Source organism: Nicotiana tabacum, chromosome 16, assembly GCF_000715075.1.
Source record: "Nicotiana tabacum cultivar K326 chromosome 16, ASM71507v2, whole genome shotgun sequence".
Classification (NCBI taxonomy): domain Eukaryota; kingdom Viridiplantae; phylum Streptophyta; class Magnoliopsida; order Solanales; family Solanaceae; genus Nicotiana; species Nicotiana tabacum.
Window position 1 is genome coordinate 154,783,578 of NC_134095.1, and position 19,887 is coordinate 154,803,464.

General features: G+C 39.0%; 1 protein-coding gene across 1 annotated transcript; it reads right to left on the bottom strand.

The window, feature by feature from the left end:
• Nucleotides 1-13,040: 13,040 nt before the first annotated feature.
• On the bottom strand, nucleotides 13,041-14,708 carry LOC142170471 (uncharacterized). Its single transcript, XM_075232386.1, has one exon. The coding sequence runs from the start codon at nucleotides 14,706-14,708 to the stop codon at nucleotides 13,041-13,043; it is 1,668 nt and encodes a 555-aa protein (XP_075088487.1).
• Nucleotides 14,709-19,887: the final 5,179 nt, after the last annotated feature.

Genomic DNA, 19,887 nt, shown 5'->3' on the forward strand with positions numbered 1-19,887 from the left:
AATGTTGGATGGGGGCTCAGGCGTTGACATTTGCCCGCTCTCCACGCTACAAAGAATGGAAATTGGGACCGGAAGAATCCGACCCAACAATGTCTGCGTAAGGGCTTTCGACGGCATCAAGAGGGATACCATGGGAGAAATAGACCTGTTATTGGTCATAGGACCAGTCGAATTTCAAGTAACCTTCCAAGTGCTCGACATGGATACATCCTACAATTTTCTCCTTGGCAGACCTTGGATCCATGCGGCAGGAGCCGTGCCTTCCACTCTTCACCAGATGGTGAAGTTCGAGTACGAAGACCGAGAGATCGTGGTCCATGGAGAAGATGAGCATGCCATTTGTTGGGACCCATCCATCCCGTATCTTGAACCGAGAGAAGGGAGCAAACATACGGTCTATCAAGCTTTTGAGATTGTACTGGCAGAGCATCACGAAGAGGGAATACCCTGCCCCCAGCCTTTCTTGTCTAACGCCTCGGTTATGGTGGCCAAAGAGATGATCCGGCATGGATTTAGGCCAGGGAAGGGGCTTGGACGAACCCTTCAGGGAATAATAGAACCCATTACTTTGCCAGTCACTAAGAAACCTTTTGGACTAGGTTTCAAACCTACTCCAGCAGACAAAGAGTGGGCAAAGAAAAGGAAAAATGAGGTTTGGAAGTTACCTCAACCACTGCCGGATTTATATGCAACTTTCATCAGGCCAAGGTACGTTGAAGAAGAAGATGATGAGGTCTTCACAGCTGAGGAAATCGAGGAGATATGTGGGGCGATGAGGGAAATGCTCTACGAGGTCCATATGGTTCAACCAGGTGAAGGCACAAGCACTGCTGCAATGCTGTACATGGGGCCGAACGCCCAACTTCAAAACTGGGAGGCCACGCCATTCCCGACTAGACGGAAGTCCGGGTAGACCTGTCCTGCCACCTTTCTTGTGTCACAAGTTATCTCCAGGACATAACTTGAGCGTTTTCTTCCTTTCAATTGTTGTTTTGAATTCCTAAGTTGTAAACATTGTCGTCTTCCAACTTTCCAAAGAAAAATAAAAAAAATCATCATTGCTTTCCCATTCTTCCTTTTGTTCTGATTTTTGTTATTTTTCCTTTTACCTTTCTTTTCAGTTATAATAATGCGGCTTTAAATATGACATGCTTGCGGACTTCACGCCCAGGTCACAATGGGCTATTTAACTGCGAATTAATGAACCCAGAATCAGAATATGATGCAGAAGAAGCTTTTAGGGAGATAAACCGAGAGTTGGAATATTTCGAGAATAAACCTAAGTCGAATCTGAATGATACTGATCCGGTAAATCTAGGAACCCCGGAAGAAATCCGGGAGACCAAGATAAGCATTCACACGGACAAGAAAACGCGAGAGGCGATAATTCAACTTCTTTTTGAATTTAAAGACGCGTTTGCTTGGTCATATGATGACATGCCGGGACTAGGTGTTGACCTAGTGGTTCATAAATTACCGATTCATCCTGATTGTCCTCCAGTTCAACAAAAGCAACGAAAGTTCAAAACTGAGGTCAGTGACAAGATCAAGGAAGAGATCACCAAACAACTGAAAACAGGAGTGATTCGGGTAGTCCAGTATACAACCTGGTTGGCAAATGTGGTTCCAGTACCGAAAAAGGACGGTAAAACTCGAGTATGTGTAGATTACCGAGATCTGAATAGAGCAAGTCCTAAAGATAACTTCCCACTACCCAACATCCACATCCTCGTTGATAATTGCGCCAAACACGAGATATAGTCTTTTGTAGATTGTTACGCTGGGTATCATCAAGTACTGATGGATGAAGAGGATGCCGAGAAAACTGCCTTCACCACGCCTTGGGGCACCTACTGTTATCGGGTTATGCCATTCGGTTTGAAGAATGCGGGGGCTACTTACATGAGGGCCATGACTGCCATTTTTCATGACATGATGCATCAGGAAATAGAGGTGTACGTGGATGACGTGATAGTCAAGTCCAGGATGCAGGATAATCACATCCAAGACTTGAGGAAATTCTTCGAGAGGCTAAGGAAGTATGACTTGAAGCTAAACCCAGCCAAATGTGCTTTCGGAGTTCCGTCGGGCAAACTTTTGGGCTTCATCGTAAGCAGGAGAAGTATCGAGCTAGATCCAACTAAGATAAAATCCATCAGAGATCTGCCTCCCCCAAGAACAAAGAAAGACGTGATGAGTCTTTTGGGCAGGTTGAACTACATCAGTCGGTTTATTGCCCAGCTGACAAGCACGTGTGAGCCCATATTCAAGCTGTTAAGGAAAGATGCAGCGATTAAATGGACAACTGAGTGTCAAGAAGCCTTTGATAAAGTCAAAGAATACCTTTCGAATCCCCCGGTCTTAGTCCCTCCAGAACTGGGAAGGCCACTTTTCTTGTATCTAACAGTCTTGGAGAACTCTTTCGGCTGCGTCCTCGGGCAACACGACGTAATCGGAAAGAAGGAGCAAGCAATCTACTACTTGAGCAAGAAATTCACCGGCTACGAGGCCAAATACACACTGTTGGAAAGGACATGTTGCGCTCTCACATGGGTTGCTCAAAAGTTGAGACATTATCTCCAAGCCCACACTACGCTCCTCATAAGCAGGTTGGATCCTTTGAAGTATATATTTCAGAAACCAATGCCTACTGGGAGACTGGCTAAATGGCAAATCTTGCTTACGGAATTCGACATAGTCTATGTCACTCGCACGGCAATGAAAGCCCAGGCGTTAGCAGATCATTTGGCCGAAAATCCGGTCGATGAGGAATACCAGCCATTGGATACCTACTTTCCAGATGAAGAAGTAAACACCATAGAAGTGGTCTCGGAGGAAGCTCATGTTTGGAAGATGTTCTTTGATGGAGCCGTGAACGCCAAGGGTGTAGGGATTGGGGCAATTTTGATCTCACCTTCTGGTCAGCATTATCCCGCCACAGCTAGACTTCGTTTCTTTTGCACAAATAATACAGCTGAGTATGAAGCCTGCATCATGGGCATGCATATGGCAATCGATCAGGATGTCGAAGACTTACTGATTATGGGAGATTCTGACTTGATTATCCGGCAAGCTCAAGGCGAATGGGAAACTCGGGATGTCAAACTTATCCCTTACCGACAGCATGTGGAGGACCTCAGCAAGCGCTTTACCTCAATAGAGTTCAGGTATATCCCGAGGTGTCACAATGAACTGGCAGATGCACTCGCTACTTTGGCTTCAATGCTACCCTACCCGGGCAATGCCCACGTCGATCCTTTGGAAATCCAAATCAAGGAAAGACACGGTTACTGCAATGTAATCGAGGCGGGATCAAATACGCAGCCTTGGTACTATGACATCAAGAGGTTCCTGAAGACACAAGAATACCCCGAGCACGCTACTGGAGATCAAAAGAGGACCATTAGGTGACACGCAAGTGGTTTCTTTCTGAGCGGTGAATTGTTGTATAAGAGGACCCCGGACCTCAATCTTCTAAGATGTGTCGATATCGAGGAGGCAAGAAAGATCATGCACGAAGTACACGCAGGTGTGTGCGGACCTCACATGAACGGTTATGTCTTAGTAAAGAAAATCCTTCGAGCAGGTTATTACTGGATGACCATGGAAAAGGATTGCTTTAGTTTCGTTCGGAAGTGTCATCAGTGTCAGGTGCACGGTGATTTGATTCATGCCCCTCCCACGGAGCTGCATCCCATGTCTGCACCTTGGCCATTTGTCGCCTGGGGCATGGACGTCATTGGACCAATCGAACCGAAGGCTTCAAATGGACACAGGTTTATACTGGTTGCCATCGATTACTTCACAAAATGGGTAGAAGCTGTCACTCTCAAGTCGGTCACTAAAAAAGCTGTAGTGGATTTTGTACACTCAAATCTTATCTGCCGTTTCGGTATTCCTGCGACTATCATTACAGATAATGCAGCAAACTTGAACAGTCACTTGATGGGAGATGTATGCGAGCAGTTCAAGATAACGCATAGGAATTCTACTCCTTATCGGCCGAAAGCCAATGGCGCTGTGGAAGCGGCAAACAAAAACATCAAGAAGATTTTAAGGAAAACGATCCAAAGTTCCCGACAGTGGCATGAGCAGTTACCTTTTGCATTGTTGGGGTATCGCACTACGGTACGCACATCAGTAGGAGCGACTCCTTATCTTTTGGTTTATGGGACCGAGGCTATAATACCAGCAGAGGTAGAAATTCCTTCACTTCGAATCATTGTCGAAGCGGAAATCGAAGACAGCGAGTGGGTCAGGACTCGGTTAGAGCAATTGACTTTGATTAATGAAAAGCGAATGGCCGCTGTTTGTCACGGACAGTTGTACCAACGAAGGATGGCCCGTGCTTACAACAAAAAAGTCCGACCTAGGAATTTCGAAGTAGGTCAGCTGGTACTGAGGCGTATTCTGCCGCATCATGAGGAAGCAAAAGGGAAGTTTGCTCCAAATTGGAAAGGCCCATACATCATAAGGAAGATATTGCCGAGATGAGCATTGTATTTAGGTGATATCGAAGGAAATGACCCCGACACAGCAGTAAATGCGGATGCAGTCAAGAGATACTACGTCTGAATTATACTCCAGTTAGTCTTGACGCATTTAAAATGATGAAGGTTTTATTCCCCACTACTCCCCAAACACTACCCAATTCTCTCTACAAACCTTTGAGCCACTTAAAAAAAAACATTGATTGAGGCCTGAACTACGTTTGACTTGATTCCGAAAGGATACGTAGGCAGCCTTTCCCTGAGGTTCAGTCACACCAACAATAAAATCCCATTCACCCTGAAATTGAAACCGGGGCACGTCGAGCAGTTGAGAAGTTAGTATTATCTACCTCTCTTTACCAAGCACAAGCCTTCAAATCAATTACCAAAGATGGTGGGGAACCAATAAGCGTCACAAATGGAGACCGGCACACTCTGAATTAAGAGAGATAAAATGAGAGAGTCTCGTCGGTGAAAACCTTCGGGCACCACGAGGCGACGGGAGTAGAGAAACCAAAATGAGAGAGCTTGTTTAGTAAAAACTCACAAAGAGTGCTATCAAGCGATGACAGGAAGAGAAATGAGAGAGGTCAGCCGGCGAAAACCCGCAAAGGGCGCTGTTGGCCGAAAGAGTGACCCCACCCAAGGAGGTTTCGGCAAAGTTCCACCAGGTTTGGAATCACAGATCCGTTCTGGTTGAGGGAAACACAAGCTCATGGAAAGTCAGGCGTCCAGTCCAAAGAGCATGTCATGTCATTTAAAGCCAGCATTATCTTCCTCAGATAAGTCTTTCTCGTCTCGAAGGGGGCACTCCTTTTCTGAAATTCGTTTTATTTTTTCTTTGTTTTTCTTCGAATCTCTTTTATGTTTAAGCCCAAGTTCTAGGTGTACCAGAAAGGACAGGTGGCAGGTTTGGTTGCACGGAATTCCGTTTCATGAAGGAAAACGCCTCGTTTCGTTGGTACGTTTGTCCAAGCCTGATGAATCATGATGTTTGATGGCGTTCAAAGTACAGAGGAAAAAGAGAAATTTCCCCCAGCAAGTCCGCCTTCGAACGAATCCCCACAGAGTCTCCCTTTGTACAATCCCCCACAAAGTCTCCCCAATATATAAAAATAAAAAATAAAAAAAAATCCCCGTTGGAATTTCCCCAACACATCCCCAGCGGGTCCCTTTATAAAAATTCCCCAACAAGCTTACCCCAACCAAGCCTAGAAAGCCCGCTTCAAAAAAAATCCCCAGCATGCCCCATTGTACAAAAATCCACACAAAGAATCCACTTTGTAAATATTCCCCATAGGGTTTCCTTTGTACAAATCCCCACAAAATACCTCCAATAAAATCCCCGTTGAGAACCTCCAAACAAAAAGGGACACAAAAAAAAAAAGAGCCTTACGAGGCAAATCATCACAGAATCTGAAAATACAAGCCTGAGCGGTCTAAAGGGTTTCAGCATATGAATCAAATCAATGGCAGGACTTCACAACACAAATGAAGACGCAACAAAGCAACCGGGAACGATCAAGGTCACCAAACCGACCGTCATTTCCGAACTAACAATTGTTCTTTGTCTGAAAAGTTGAAACAGGTGTAAACCAAGACAACCGTGCAAGAAGCAGGTGTCGCCCAAAGAAGAAGGTACATGGGTACAAGAAACATTTTGGCAATAAGGAAATTCACTCGAAGGGTAAGTTTCCACGAAACTCCCTTTTATTCTTTTACTAAAGTAAGAAAATTCAAAAAAAAAAAAGTCAGTGGTTGTTCTCGAATTTTATCCCCAGCCATCAGCATTAGGGTTTTAAACCCTAAACTGAATTTTCCTTTTAGTCAGCATTAGGGTTTTAAACCCTAAACTGAACTTTTTCCATTTCAGCCAGCATTAGGGTTTTAAACCCTAAACTGAGCTTTTCCATTCAGCCAGCATTAGGGTTTTAAACCCTAAACTGAGCTTTTCCATGCAATCAGCATTAGGGTTTTAAACCCTAAACTGAATTTTCCTTTTAGTCAGCATTAGGGTTTTAAACCCTAAACTGAACTTTTTCCATTTCAGCCAGCATTAGGGTTTTAAACCCTAAACTGAGCTTTTCCATTCAGCCAGCATTAGGGTTTTAAACCCTAAACTGAGCTTTTCCATGCAATCAGCATTAGGGTTTTAAACCCTAAACTGAATTTTCCTTTTAGTCAGCATTAGAGTTTTAAACCCTAAACTGAACTTTTTCCATTTCAGCCAGCATTAGGGTTTTAAACCCTAAACTGAGCTTTTCCATTCAGCCAGCATTAGGGTTTTAAACCCTAAACTGAACTTTTTCCATTTCAGCCAGCATTAGGGTTTTAAACCCTAAACTGAGCTTTTCCATTCAGCCAGCATTAGGGTTTTAAACCCTAAACTGAGCTTTTCCATGCAATCAGCATTAGGGTTTTAAACCCTAAACTGAATTTCCTGTTAGTCAGCATTAGGGTTTTAAACCCTAAACTGAACTTTTTCCATTTAGCCAGCTTTAGGGTTTTAAACCCTAAACTGAGCTTTTCCATGCAATCAGCATTAGGGTTTTAAACCCTAAACTGAATTTTCCCTTTAGTCAGCATTAGGGTTTTAAACCCTAAACTGAACTTTTTCCATTCAGCCAGCTTTAGGGTTTTAAACCCTAAACTGAGCTTTTCCATGCAATCAGCATTAGGGTTTTAAACCCTAAACTGAATTTTCCCTTTAGTCAGCATTAGGGTTTTAAACCCTAAACTGAACTTTTTCCATTTAGTCAGCATTAGGGTTTTAAACCCTAAACTGAATTTTTCCTTCAGCCAGCATTAGGGTTTTAAACCCTAAACTGAACTTTTTCCTGTAATCAGCATTAGGGTTTTAAACCCTAAACTGAACTTTTCCTTCAGTCAACATTAGGGTTTTAAATCCTAAGCTGAACTTTTTCCCAGTTGGTCAGTATTAGAGTTTCAACTCTAAAACTGAACTTCTCCCCAGCTAGTCGGTATTAGGGCTCCAATCCTGAACTAAGCATTTTTATCTTCCTTCATCAATTTTATGAACTTCCTGGCGAATAATTAACGAAATTTTCCTAGTGAAACTGGGGCAGAAAATTTCGTTCGTTTGTTTTCTCCCGCAGGTCTAACCTCGAGCCACATGGATCGAAATGACCCACGAGATGAGTCCCAGCTCGGAATCAAAGAAGAAAAAGAAAAAAGAGAAGATGTCCCGAGATATCGGAGTAAATGGAAGGCAGATTGACTCCAACATTTGATTAAGGTCCTGAACCCTGCCAATCGCGTTTCACTCAGTATCCCAGAGATTAAACAAGTCGCCGCAACTCGCAAACATCAAGTTTCAGATCGGAGTCTACAAGCAGAATCAGCTAAGACCCAAGATCAAGTCGCAAAAGAATCATAAATAGGAATCTTGTAACTAGCAGTTGACATGCATATAAGTAGTTAGTTCAGTTTCCAATTTTCCTTTGGTTGTAATAAGGCGGTCAGTGACGCAGCAATGACAACAGCAACAGCAGTAACAGCAAGCATTGCAATCCCATGGTAGTCCCAGCTACCAAAACTTCCCGAACTACATAGACCTGATTCCTGTTTAGCCCAGGATATGTAGGAAATCTTTGAAGCAAGATTCGGTCAGATCTTTCAAAACATGCTTCAATACGGAGTAGTCCATAGGCAAAAATCGCTCATACACGCTCACTTTATCTTTGCACGAAAACTCTTCATGTTTCCGAACAAAGAGGGGCAGCTGTGAGCACGTGATTTTTGTTTCGCGCGACAATCGCTCCAAAAGAAATAAAAAAATAATAATAATTGGCCCTGCTGTACAATTTTTGGATTTTTACATGGCACTTTGTTAATTATTTATGATTTTTGCCCATTTTTATTTTATTAAAACAAAATACAAAAAATGTATGTGTCATGCGTAATTTGAACCGTAACACGGTTGTTAAATAGAAAATAATAAATAGGCATCTTTGTCCGTGATTTTGTTTTTGTTTGATTTTACCTGTTTTAAAATATTTTAATGTGTGTGCAATTAATTGTATTAAGTGTTTATTTAATTTTAATTTGATTTACTTAGGTTTTGTTTTTTTTAAAAAATAAAGAAGAAAATAAAATAATGATAAAAACCTTTCTTTTTCGGACTTGGGCCAATTTTAAACAAATTGGCCCAAACAAACTCAGCCCAAAACCAGGCTTGCCCGGTCCATGACCAGCTGACACCCAGAACATCCAAACGACGCCGTTTTAATCCAATCTGATCTGGGCCGTTGATCTCAGATTGATCAACGGCCAAGATCACCTCCTCACAACCCATGATAAACCCGACCCATTTCCACCCGGACCAACCCAAAACCCCTTTGGATGAAACGACACCGTTTCCCCTAAGCCTTCAGATCCAAGCCATTGATTTCGATTGATCCGACGGCTGAGATCAACCCACCCATTCCATATATAAGCCCCTTACCATACCCCGCCCCTCTATCCGATACCCCAGCCTTCGTCCTCACCAAACCTTTCCCCTTCAAACCCTAGCCGCCCCCATCTCCCTTCACCAGAAACCCGGCGGCATGGACGCCGATGACCCTACCTTTAACACCATAGATGCTCCTCACCGTCCTGAACCCAAATCCACCAACCACACACCTCGAATCCCATCCCACCTTCTCGAATCTTCATTTGAAGATTCGAGTCAAAACTCGATCTACCCCGATCTGCCCTAAATTCATACCAGGCAGTCCCCGGACCCCCCTCGTGACCAAACCATGCTTGGTTTGGTCCGAATCTGACCAGGGAAGCACGAATCCCGGATCTAACTTTTGAAAACTTTAAAGGTCCTCGTCGATGGTCCGTGTCTTGTTCAAACCAAAAGATTAAGGTCTAATGGACCTTAATCGAAGTGTTTCTCATCTGAGAAACACTTCGATTAAAGTCCGTTCAGCCTTAAGAAAGGTCTGTTCGAATCCAAGTTAAGATTTTTTGATTTTTCGAGTTTTAAGGTAAGTTTGCTTTCTTTTCTTTATTTGTTTTGGTTCATCTGATTGTTTTAAAGGTCTGTTCATGTTTTGTTTGTGTCCCTGAATTTTATCGACTGTGCCCTGTCCACTCTGCCTGCACCTCTGTTGTTTGATTGAGTCTTTCTATTTGTTCTGATAATGTGTATGTAAGTGTTGTGCAATTAGCTGATTTTCAAATTTGAACTAACTGATTGATTCCTCGAATACCACTTTGTTTAGTCAGTATAATTCAAAACATGTGTCGATACTTTTAAATGTCTAATTTTTGGCTACGATTGTGCATGTTATGATTAATATAGTCGAGTCGACATGTGTCGTCAATTAGTTTCAGCTGCCTGAACAATAACAAATCGATTTACTTTTGATAAGCATGGTTTGAATCACTTAGGAACTGAGTTTAGTGCTTATAATTAGTAATTTGAATCAGGAATGTAAAAAAATCAATGTTCTGTTTAGTCACAGTTCTGAAATTGGAGAGCATGTGCACTTATGCACAACATGTGCATTTGGTGCACAGCCTGTGCCCTGCCTAAGTGCTTTTGAATTAAATAGTTTGACAGCATGTGCTGTCAGACTACATCCTGCTGCCCATGTCTGCTTTTAGTTAATAAAATGGGAAAGTTAAGCCTGCCAAGGGAATGTCATGGGGTTTAATACTTAAATGGCTAAGTGTAACTGAAAAGAGGGCAGCACATGGGAGGGTATTCTTTTGGTCTAACAGGCTGTTAAAGGGCTGAGGTTTAGGCTTATAAAAGGGGGGACTTCCGAGAGAGATGGGGGAGATCTAAAAGGGGAGAGAAAAAATACATACATATACACAGATAGACACACACATAGATAGACATTTTGATCATAGAGAGGAGGGAGGACATCTGATAATAGAGAGAGACAGAGGAAAATTGTTAAGGAAAAGATAGAGAAGATCAAGAGAAATCTGAGAGGAGAGGTTTGGAGAAATACATAGATACACATAGATACAGAAATAGAAAGAGAGCAAGAAAGAGATAAAACAGATTAGGAAATCAGAAACTTGGTTTTTGTTTGTCTGAAGTTCATTTGTTGTCAATGTGTTAGGCAGTGTTACTTCTTCTAAGTTTCAATCGAGATTACTGTTAGTGTTTTGTTGCATTTGGTATATCTCGGAATTGGATTGTCTGGAGTTTTGTTTCCATCACACTGTGTGCTGCTTCATTTGGCTGCTTTCTCTTCAACTACAGTTCCACCTCTTGCAATAGAATCTGCTCTGTTGTGTTGTTTTGATTGCTGCTGTTACTCTGATTCCTGCTGCTGCTGATCTTCCCTGTTATTCTCTTCTTCCTCTTTGCATTTCAGCATTCCAGGTACACATTTCAAGTCCCATGTTGGTGTAAACTGTAACAGTTCGAAAGCATGAAATGAAAGGAGTTCGAAGAAGTTTAAATGTCTGTTCGTAATGCTCATGGTCTATTGATTTCTTTGTACAAATTGATTAGTGTGTAATTCAATAGCAAAAAAAATCTAGTTAGCTAAATACTTAACTGAGTTTTAGCCTCTTGTATCTTAGTTTATAGTTGTTGTTGATATGAGTTAAGTAATGATACAATACGTAGAATGTACAAATATTTGACATAGTGACTGACCGGATTCTTGTTTAGCTATAATGATATGCATAGGATAGAATACTTCCACCTTACACAATGATGTTCTGTTTTATTTTAGTTTCTTTCATCAGGACCCGCTAGGCAGTATATAAGAGCACGTTCGAACCCCCAGTGGTAATAATGCCTAGTGGGTTAATTCCCTTAATCTAGCCTAAATGAGTCTAGTTTGAATTCAATTCAAGAGATGTTTTGGATATAAGCATAGCATTTTGTCATGTAATTTCTTTGTCAAATTAGAACATTTCTCATAAAGTATGACGTTTTTTTACTTTATAAATAATTAATCAGAAATTGATAAGAAGTAGGCCCAAAGCATATACTTGAATTGACATGTATCTTCCTTCTTCTATTTTAGACTGAACATAGTAAAGATGTAGTCACTGCACGTTTATCCTTTTAAATAAAATGAGACGAGCCTCCACAAACAAAAATGCACAAGCTGCGGGGCCCTCTAAATGTATATATTAAAATACTTAGAATTCGGGACAGGCCGTTTAGCGAATTTTACGGCCTTCCCAAAATAACAATACACTAGTTGCTTTAGGCGCGCCTTTAATGATTTAACCTTCTTAAACACGGGTGCACATTGATGTGACCCAAATTCAAATCTCAACGGAGTCGAAATGTGTTAACAACTACGGGTGCATTGATTGTGACGTGGTTTGAGATGCATTTTCACGACGTTGCAATTCTATAAAAAATAAATGATAATAATAAAAGCGGTTTAAACTTAATAAAAGCACGTAAGTCATAACATGTATTTAAATCAGATATTTAGCCATTATAACAATTTAAGCGACCGTGCTAGAACCACGGGATTCGAGGGTGTCTAACACCTTCCCTCGGGTCAACAAAATTCCTTACTTAGAATTTCTGGTTCGCAGACTTCATTTGGAAAAGTCGAAAATTTCCTCGATTTGGGATTCAAGATAAACCGGTGACTTGGGACACCAAAAACCAAACCTTTCCCAAGTAGCGACTCTGAATTAAATAAATAATCCCATTTCGAATATCGTCACTTAAATTGGAAAAAACTCCCCTCGCGCATTTAACCCTTCGGGGCGGGGCGCGCAAAAAGGAGGTGTGACAGTGACCATTTACCTTAAACTTGTCTCCTCCATTTTTCTGAATTTCAATTGCCCCGTACAGTGTAACACCTATAACATTGTAAGGACCCGTCCACCTGGATTTTAATTTTTCTGGGAATAACCTGAGTCGGCTATTGTAAAGAAGTACTTAATCTCCAATTTTGAAACTCTTTGGTCGGATCAACTTGTCATGCCATATTTTTGTTTTATCTTTATAAAATTTAGCATTTTCATAGGCTCCCAATCTCAGTTCTTCCAATTCATTAACCTGAATAAATTGCTTTTTACCAGCGGAGGTTAAATCAAAGTTCAGTGATTTCAATGCCCAAAAAACTTTATGTTCTAATTCTACGGGCAAATAACAAACTTTTCCAAAGACTAATCTATAAGGAGATGTTCCAATTGGCATTTTGAAAGCTGTTCGGCACGCCCATAATGCATCATTTAATTTTAAAGCCCAGTCTTTTCTTGAGATTCCGACCGTTTTTTCAAGAATTATTTTTAACTCGCGGTTGAAAACCTCAACTTGCCCTTGAGTTTGAGCATGATATGGTGTTCCTGTTTTGTGAGTCACATTATATTTTGACAGTAAAGCAGAAAATTGTCTATTGATGAAATGAGTTCCTTGGTCACTAATGATGACTCGCGGTGTGCCAAATCTGGTAAAAATATTTTTTCTAAGAAAATTACACACTGTATGAGCATCGTTCTTTCTTGTAGGGATGGCTTCAACCTATCTTGACACGTAATCCACAACCACAAGGATATATTCAAAAGAGTGAGAAGAAGGAAAAGGACCCATAAAATCTATTCCCAAACATCAAATATTTGACATGCCTGTATTGATTGCAGTGGCATCTCATCTCTCTTGGTGATATTACCTATTCTCTGACACCTGTCACATTGTGCTACATATGCTCGGGCATCTTTAAAGAGTGTGGGCCAGAAGAATCCGGTTTCTAAAACTTTAAAAGCTGTTCGATTTGCTGCATAATGTCCTCCAATTGCTCCATCATGACAGTGATATAGAATTTTATTCATCTCTTCTTTAGGTACACACCTTCTAATGATATTATCAAATGGCATTCTCCTATAGGCATATGTTCCATGAGGGCATGTGAAGGTTGTCTTATCTTGATCTTCTGGTGCAATGGGTATCTGATTATATCCTGAATAACCATCATGAAAACAGTAAAAACCATATCCCGCAATTCTTTTCAACATTTGATCAATAAATGGCAAAGGAAAATGATCTTTTCTAGTGACATCATTGAGACGTCTGTAATCAATACAGACTCTCCATCCTGTAACAGTCCTGGTCGGTATGAGCTCATTATTTTCATCTTTTATAACTGTTATACCTCCTTTCTTTGGTACTACCTGAATGGGACTTACCCACGGGCTATCAGAAATAGGGTATATAATACCTGCTGCCAACATCTTTACGATCTCTTTTTTCACTACTTCTTGCATTGATGGATTCAATCTTCTTTGCGACTGAACTATTGGCTGGTAGCTATCCTTCATGAGGATTCTGTGTGTACAAATAGCCGAACTAATCCCTTTAATATCTTCTACAGTCCACCCCAAGGCTCCTTTGTGTGCTTTCAATACTTTAATCAAACTATTTTCTTGTTCTGCAGTAAGAGAAGATGAAATAATTACTGGAAATAATTCGTGCTCAAGATAAACATATTTCAAATGAGAACGGAGAGTTTTGAGTTCAATTTTTGATTGAACTTTTTCGGATTTCATCTCTTCTTCTTCTGAATCTTTGTCCAATATTTCAGCTTCTTTTCTGATGGTGGGATCATCGTCCTGTGTGGTGCCTGATTTGATCAAACATCTTTCCATTGAATCTGGAATTAATTGATCATCTTTGAATTCATCTGTAAGATAACTAATCATGTCAATTGAAAAACATGAAGATGATGTTTCATCTCCTGAATATCTTAGTATCTTTTGCATATCAAATATGACTCTTTCTTCATCAACTCTTAAAATTAATTGTCCTTGATGAACATCTATAATTGTTCTTCCTGTATCAAGAAATGGTCTACCTAAAATTATTGGTTCATTAGGACATTCTTTCATTTCAAGTACTATAAAATCTACAAGGAAAACAAACTTATCTACTCGTACGAGTACATTTTCAATTATTCCCTTAGGTTTCTTAGTACTTTGATCTGCAAACTGAAGAGAAACACTTGTGTCTTTTATTTCACCAAGATCTAACTTTTTAAAGATAGAAAATGACATTAAATTTATTGAAGCTCCAGAATCACAAAGTACTTTTTCAAAATATACTCCTCCCAAAGTGCATGAAATTGTAAAACTGCCTGGATCACCAAGTTTTTGTGGTAGCTTATTTTGAAGTATAGCACTGCATTTTTTCGTAAGCATTACCACAGAAACTTCTTCTAATTTTCTTTTACTTGACAAAATTTTCTTTAAAAATTTAGCATATGAAGGCATTTGTAACAAAGCATTAGTAAAAGGAATATTGATGTGAATTTATTTTAAAATCTCTCAAAATTTTTGCAAATTGGTTGTCAAGCTTTTTTCTTTTCATTTTTGTGGAAAGGGAATATTCACAGGGAGAAGAGTCAATTTTTCAATATTTTTTTCTTCTTTTTTCTTGACTTCATTCTTTTGAGATGGTTTAGAGGGTATTTCAACATCCTTACCGTTGTTTACCTGTTGTTCTGACTGGTCTGCATAGGGTTCATCAAGCTCCTTACCTGATCGTAAGGTGATGGCCTTAAGGTGCTCTTTTGGGTTTTTCTCTGTATTGCTTGGTAAGGGACCTTGAATCTTTTCTGAAACAAGAGCTGCCAATTGGCTCAACTGTATTTCCAGATTTTTGAGGGATGAATTTTGGCTCTCCATCTTTTCATCAGTGACCTTAATATACTTATACAGAAGATCATCAAGACTTGAATGAGCTTGTTGAGGCCTTTGCTGATAGGGCCCTGCTTGTTGATAAGGTCTAAAGTTTGATTGACCATGGTTTGGATTCTGGTATCCGGGTGGACCCTGTATTTGTTGCTTCTGGAAGCTTTGAGAGTTCTCTGCACCATTTGAATTGCTCCATTAAAATTCTGAATGTTTCTGTGCCATTGGACTTCCAAAAGAATACTGCTTGTAACCGATGACATTGACATGTTCATCATTGTGATTGGTTGCTTGACATTCATGGTTCTGATGATTTCCTCCACACATGTCACAAGCCTCAGATTGACTTGGTTGTTGTGTATTCACCTGAAAAGTTTCAAACTTTTGTGCCAAAGAAATAATTTGTTGTGTTAGTGTACTTAAAGCATCAACCTGATTTACTGTAGCGGCCTTCTTGATAATTATACGCTCAGATGGCCATTGGATGACATTTTCAGAAATTTCATTCAACAATTGCAACGCTTCCTCTGTTTTTTTCCCATTACTGAACCTCCTGCAGCTGCATCTATCACATTTCTAGAAGAGGGTTTTAGCCCGTGATAAAAAATATGCAATTGCATATGTTCAGGAATATCGTGGTGTGGACATTTTCTTAACATTGCTTTTAACCTTTCCCAAGCTTGATAAGCTGACTTTGTGTCAGTCTGCAAGAAATTAGATATGTCTTGTCTTAACTTTGTGGTTTTAGCAGGGAAAAAATATTTGTTTAAAAATTTCTTAGTCATTTGATCCCATGTGGTAATGGAACCTTGTGGCAAACTTCGCAATCAAGTCTTGGCATCTCCTTTTAAAGATAAAGGAAATAGACTTAACTTGATAGTTTCAGGAGGTACTCCATTATACTTAGTTATTTCAACAAGTTCCAAAAAGTCAATAAAATGACTGTGTGGATCTTCACTTGCGTCTCCAGTGAAGATGCAAGACTGTTGAATTGTTTGAATCAGGCCAGTCCTGATTTCAAAGTTGTTGGCTGCCACTGGAGGTTTTCTGACACTAGATTCACAGTTGAAGCGGTCAGGTCTAGCATAATCCCTTAGGATTTTGTTTGCTGGCCTTGGTGCCACTTCATCAAATTGATCCTCTATTTGTACTGGTAGTGGTACTTCACGTGGATTGATATTTTCTACTTCCTGATTCTCCATACCTTCACAAGCTATGCTCTGGGAAGATAATGCTTGTCCTTTCCTGCGCAATCGAAGAAATCTTTCGATTTCAGGATCGTAATTGACCAACTCTTTTATAGAAGAGCGGGTCAAAACTACTCAAAATTCTAAAAAAAAACAAACTGAACTTAACTCCTAAAGTGGTAGTAGTAGTAGTACTTAGAAGAAAATAATTAAAAGAAAGTGATGAATAACAAGGACAACAAAGATGACAAAAATAATAAGCGATCAAATAAAAATAGTAGTATGATAATGTTGTTGTTGTAGTTATTATTATTATTATTATTATTATTATTATTATTATTAATAATAATAATAATAATAATAATAATAATAATAATAATAATAATAGTAGTATATGATAATAGTAATTATATTAGTACTAATTAGCAATAGATGTTATGGAAAAAAATGGTAAACGAAATCAGTTAGTAGTAACAGTAACTAACGATGGAAAATAATAATATAATACTAATATAGAATATAGTTATAAGTAGTACCAGTATTATTAATAGTGACTGCTATGCTATAATGATGATAAGAAGGATAAATGATAATAACACTTGTATAAGATGTTAGTACTTGTAATAGTAAAAGTAATAGTAGTAATATTTAGTAAATATTGATAGCAAAGATAATAATACTAATAGTAAGTTCCCAAATTAGTAACAGAATATTTATTCTGAAGTAGACTTGTGCCAATCCCCGACAACGGCGCCAAAAATTTGACGAGGCCAATGCGAATAAGATTTTGTTACTCGTACTTTGTCAAATTCTAGTATAGTTTATGATATCGTCCCACAGAGATTGGAGAATCTAGCTACAAACTTATAATATTCTTACTACTATTTGAGAGAATCAGATTGATGAAGTTTTGTTTGTTGAAAATTTAAATTGCTTAAGTTGAAACAAAATAACTTTCGGAAGATTTATATTTAAAAAGAGTTGGGAATCATTGAATTCACTCGATAGCGTGTTAATAATAAAATCTTATCTTCTACATGTATTTCTCTTAGGAATAACTGTTTATTGCTAATACAATTATATTTTGCTCACTAAGAAATAATCAATTAATAACACTCCGCGAGGTTATGTAAATCAATTGATATATGACTCGTGACGATTAAACTGAAATAATTTTCTTGCCTGAATTGTGCTAAAAGATAGCAAAAACCTTTTGCGATTATTTTTTACTAAAAATTAATAATCTTGTCAACTACAACTCCTCCGTGAGAATTAGAATGGAAGTAAACAAGATTACAGACTTGGAATGATAGCTTAAAAAGAATTACTCTCACTTTATTATTTTACCCAATAGTTATCATATATTAATTTTGCTTCGTAAGAATTACAAAATTGACATACAAGTAACTTTGGAGAATAAATAGATAGAAGTGATAATAATTAATTAAAACTAATATTCCAGCACAATATTGAAATATAATTAGAACGTTTCAGGTCAAGCATGTAGTAAAATTGAGATTAATATTATAACGATCTTGAGCTTCATCAACTATCCCAACAAAAGAGATTACTCCATTATAGAGTCTTTAAATCTCACAAAGAAAGATATTCTTAAAATACTATCAACACTCTTTAGAAAATTCAAAAACTACAAGAGGAAAGTGCAAGAGATAAAGAAAGAAGTAAAGACAAAAGCTAGAGAAAAGTTGCTAATTAGGCACGTATTATCTCCCTCCCCTTTCAACACAAACATCCTATTTATAGACATCAAATCTCATAAGGTGCCACGATGTCTCGTGGTTCTTTTGCCATGATGCGTCGTGCTTCTATTGCCATGATGCTTCATGCTTCTCTTTTTATTCCTTTATGTGCTTTATCATGATATTTTTATTTCCTGCAAAATACTATTAGAAAATACAGATAATGACCCAAACGTATATGCAATAATTCATTTGACTCAAGTAAGTAAGACGAAGCTGAAATTTTATTATTATTTTCAACAACTATTACATTCAGCTTGAAAAGGCCCTCGGTGAGGTAACCTTTTCCTACAAACATCTCGTTCTTACTTATTACAACCTTATCGGATACAAATACACATTTAAAACCATTCTTAACAAGAAGTCCAATAGAGACTAAATTCTTTCGAATCTCGGGAACATGAAAGACGTTGTTCAAAGTCACCACTTTGCCGGAAGTCATTTTGAGAAATATCTTCCCACATCCTTTAATCTTGGCCTTTGCACCATTTCCCATAAAAATCGTCTCATCGGGTCCAATAGGAGCATAAATAGCAAAAGCTTCTCTAACAGCACAAACATGACGAGTGACTCCAGAATCAATCCACCACTCTTTAGGATTGCCCACCAAGTTGCACTCGGAAAGCATGACACACAAGTCATCAACATCATCATGCTTTTCAACCATGTTTGCTTGACTCTTCTTCTTGTCTTTCTTCGGAGCACGACACTCCGTAGATTTGTATCCGGCTTTTCCACAATTGTAGCAATTTTCACTGAACCGCTTCTTGCTTGGGTTGTATTTCGGTCCAGAAGCCTTCTTTCTCTTTTTGTTCTCTTCAACAATATTTGCTCCCATTATTGTTGAGTTTCCACGGTCTCTCTTTTCTGCATCTTTGTTGTCCTCTTCGATTCTCAACCGAACAATGAGATTTTCAAGGGACATCTCCTTGCGTTTGTGTTTCAGGTAGTTTTTGAAGTCCTTCCACAAAGGAGGCAACTTCTCAATCGTCGCTGCTACTTGGAATGCTTTATTGATGACAAAACCTTTAATGAAATTTCTGATAGTAAAAATACTGAGATTACTACTTTCAACATGAGTATTAATTTGATTTATACCTTCAGCAAGGAGATCGTGAATAATCACTTGCAATTCCTGAACTTGGGTAATAACAGACTTGCTATCTACCATTTTGTAGTCCAAAAACTTTGCAGCAACGAACTTTTTCAAACCGGCATGTTCAGTTTTGTATTTCTTTTCAAGCGCAGTCCACAGTTCCTTTGACGTTTCCACGCCACTGTAGACATTATACAAAGCATTCTCCAGCCCGCTTAGAATATAATTCTTGCACAAAAAATCTGAATGCTTCCACGCCTCAATCACGAGAAAGCGTTCAGTTTCTGTAGTTTCATCGGACAACACATGAACATCTTCCTTGGTGAACTTCTGGAGACTTAGAGTAGTCAAGTAGAAGAACATTTTTTGCCGCCAGCGCTTGAAATCAATCCCGAAATTTTTTTCGGGTTTCTCCGCTAGTGCCAATGCTGCCGGTGTTGTTTGGCTCGTTGAGGCATTGACAGTCACCATTGGAACAACTTGGTTCACATTATCATTAGTCATTTCTATAAAAGAATGACACAACCGTTAAAATCACGTAGAGTTTAATAGAGTACAAAACCACAAAGGTTTTACTCTCCAGAAACAATGAGTACAAAAATAAAAAATATATTAAATTCCTTAAGCTTTTTAGTAAACTGTACTTGTAAAATAATTCTGGAAAATATAAATGAACATAAACAGAAATGTAAACGAAATAACAAAAAATCAATTCG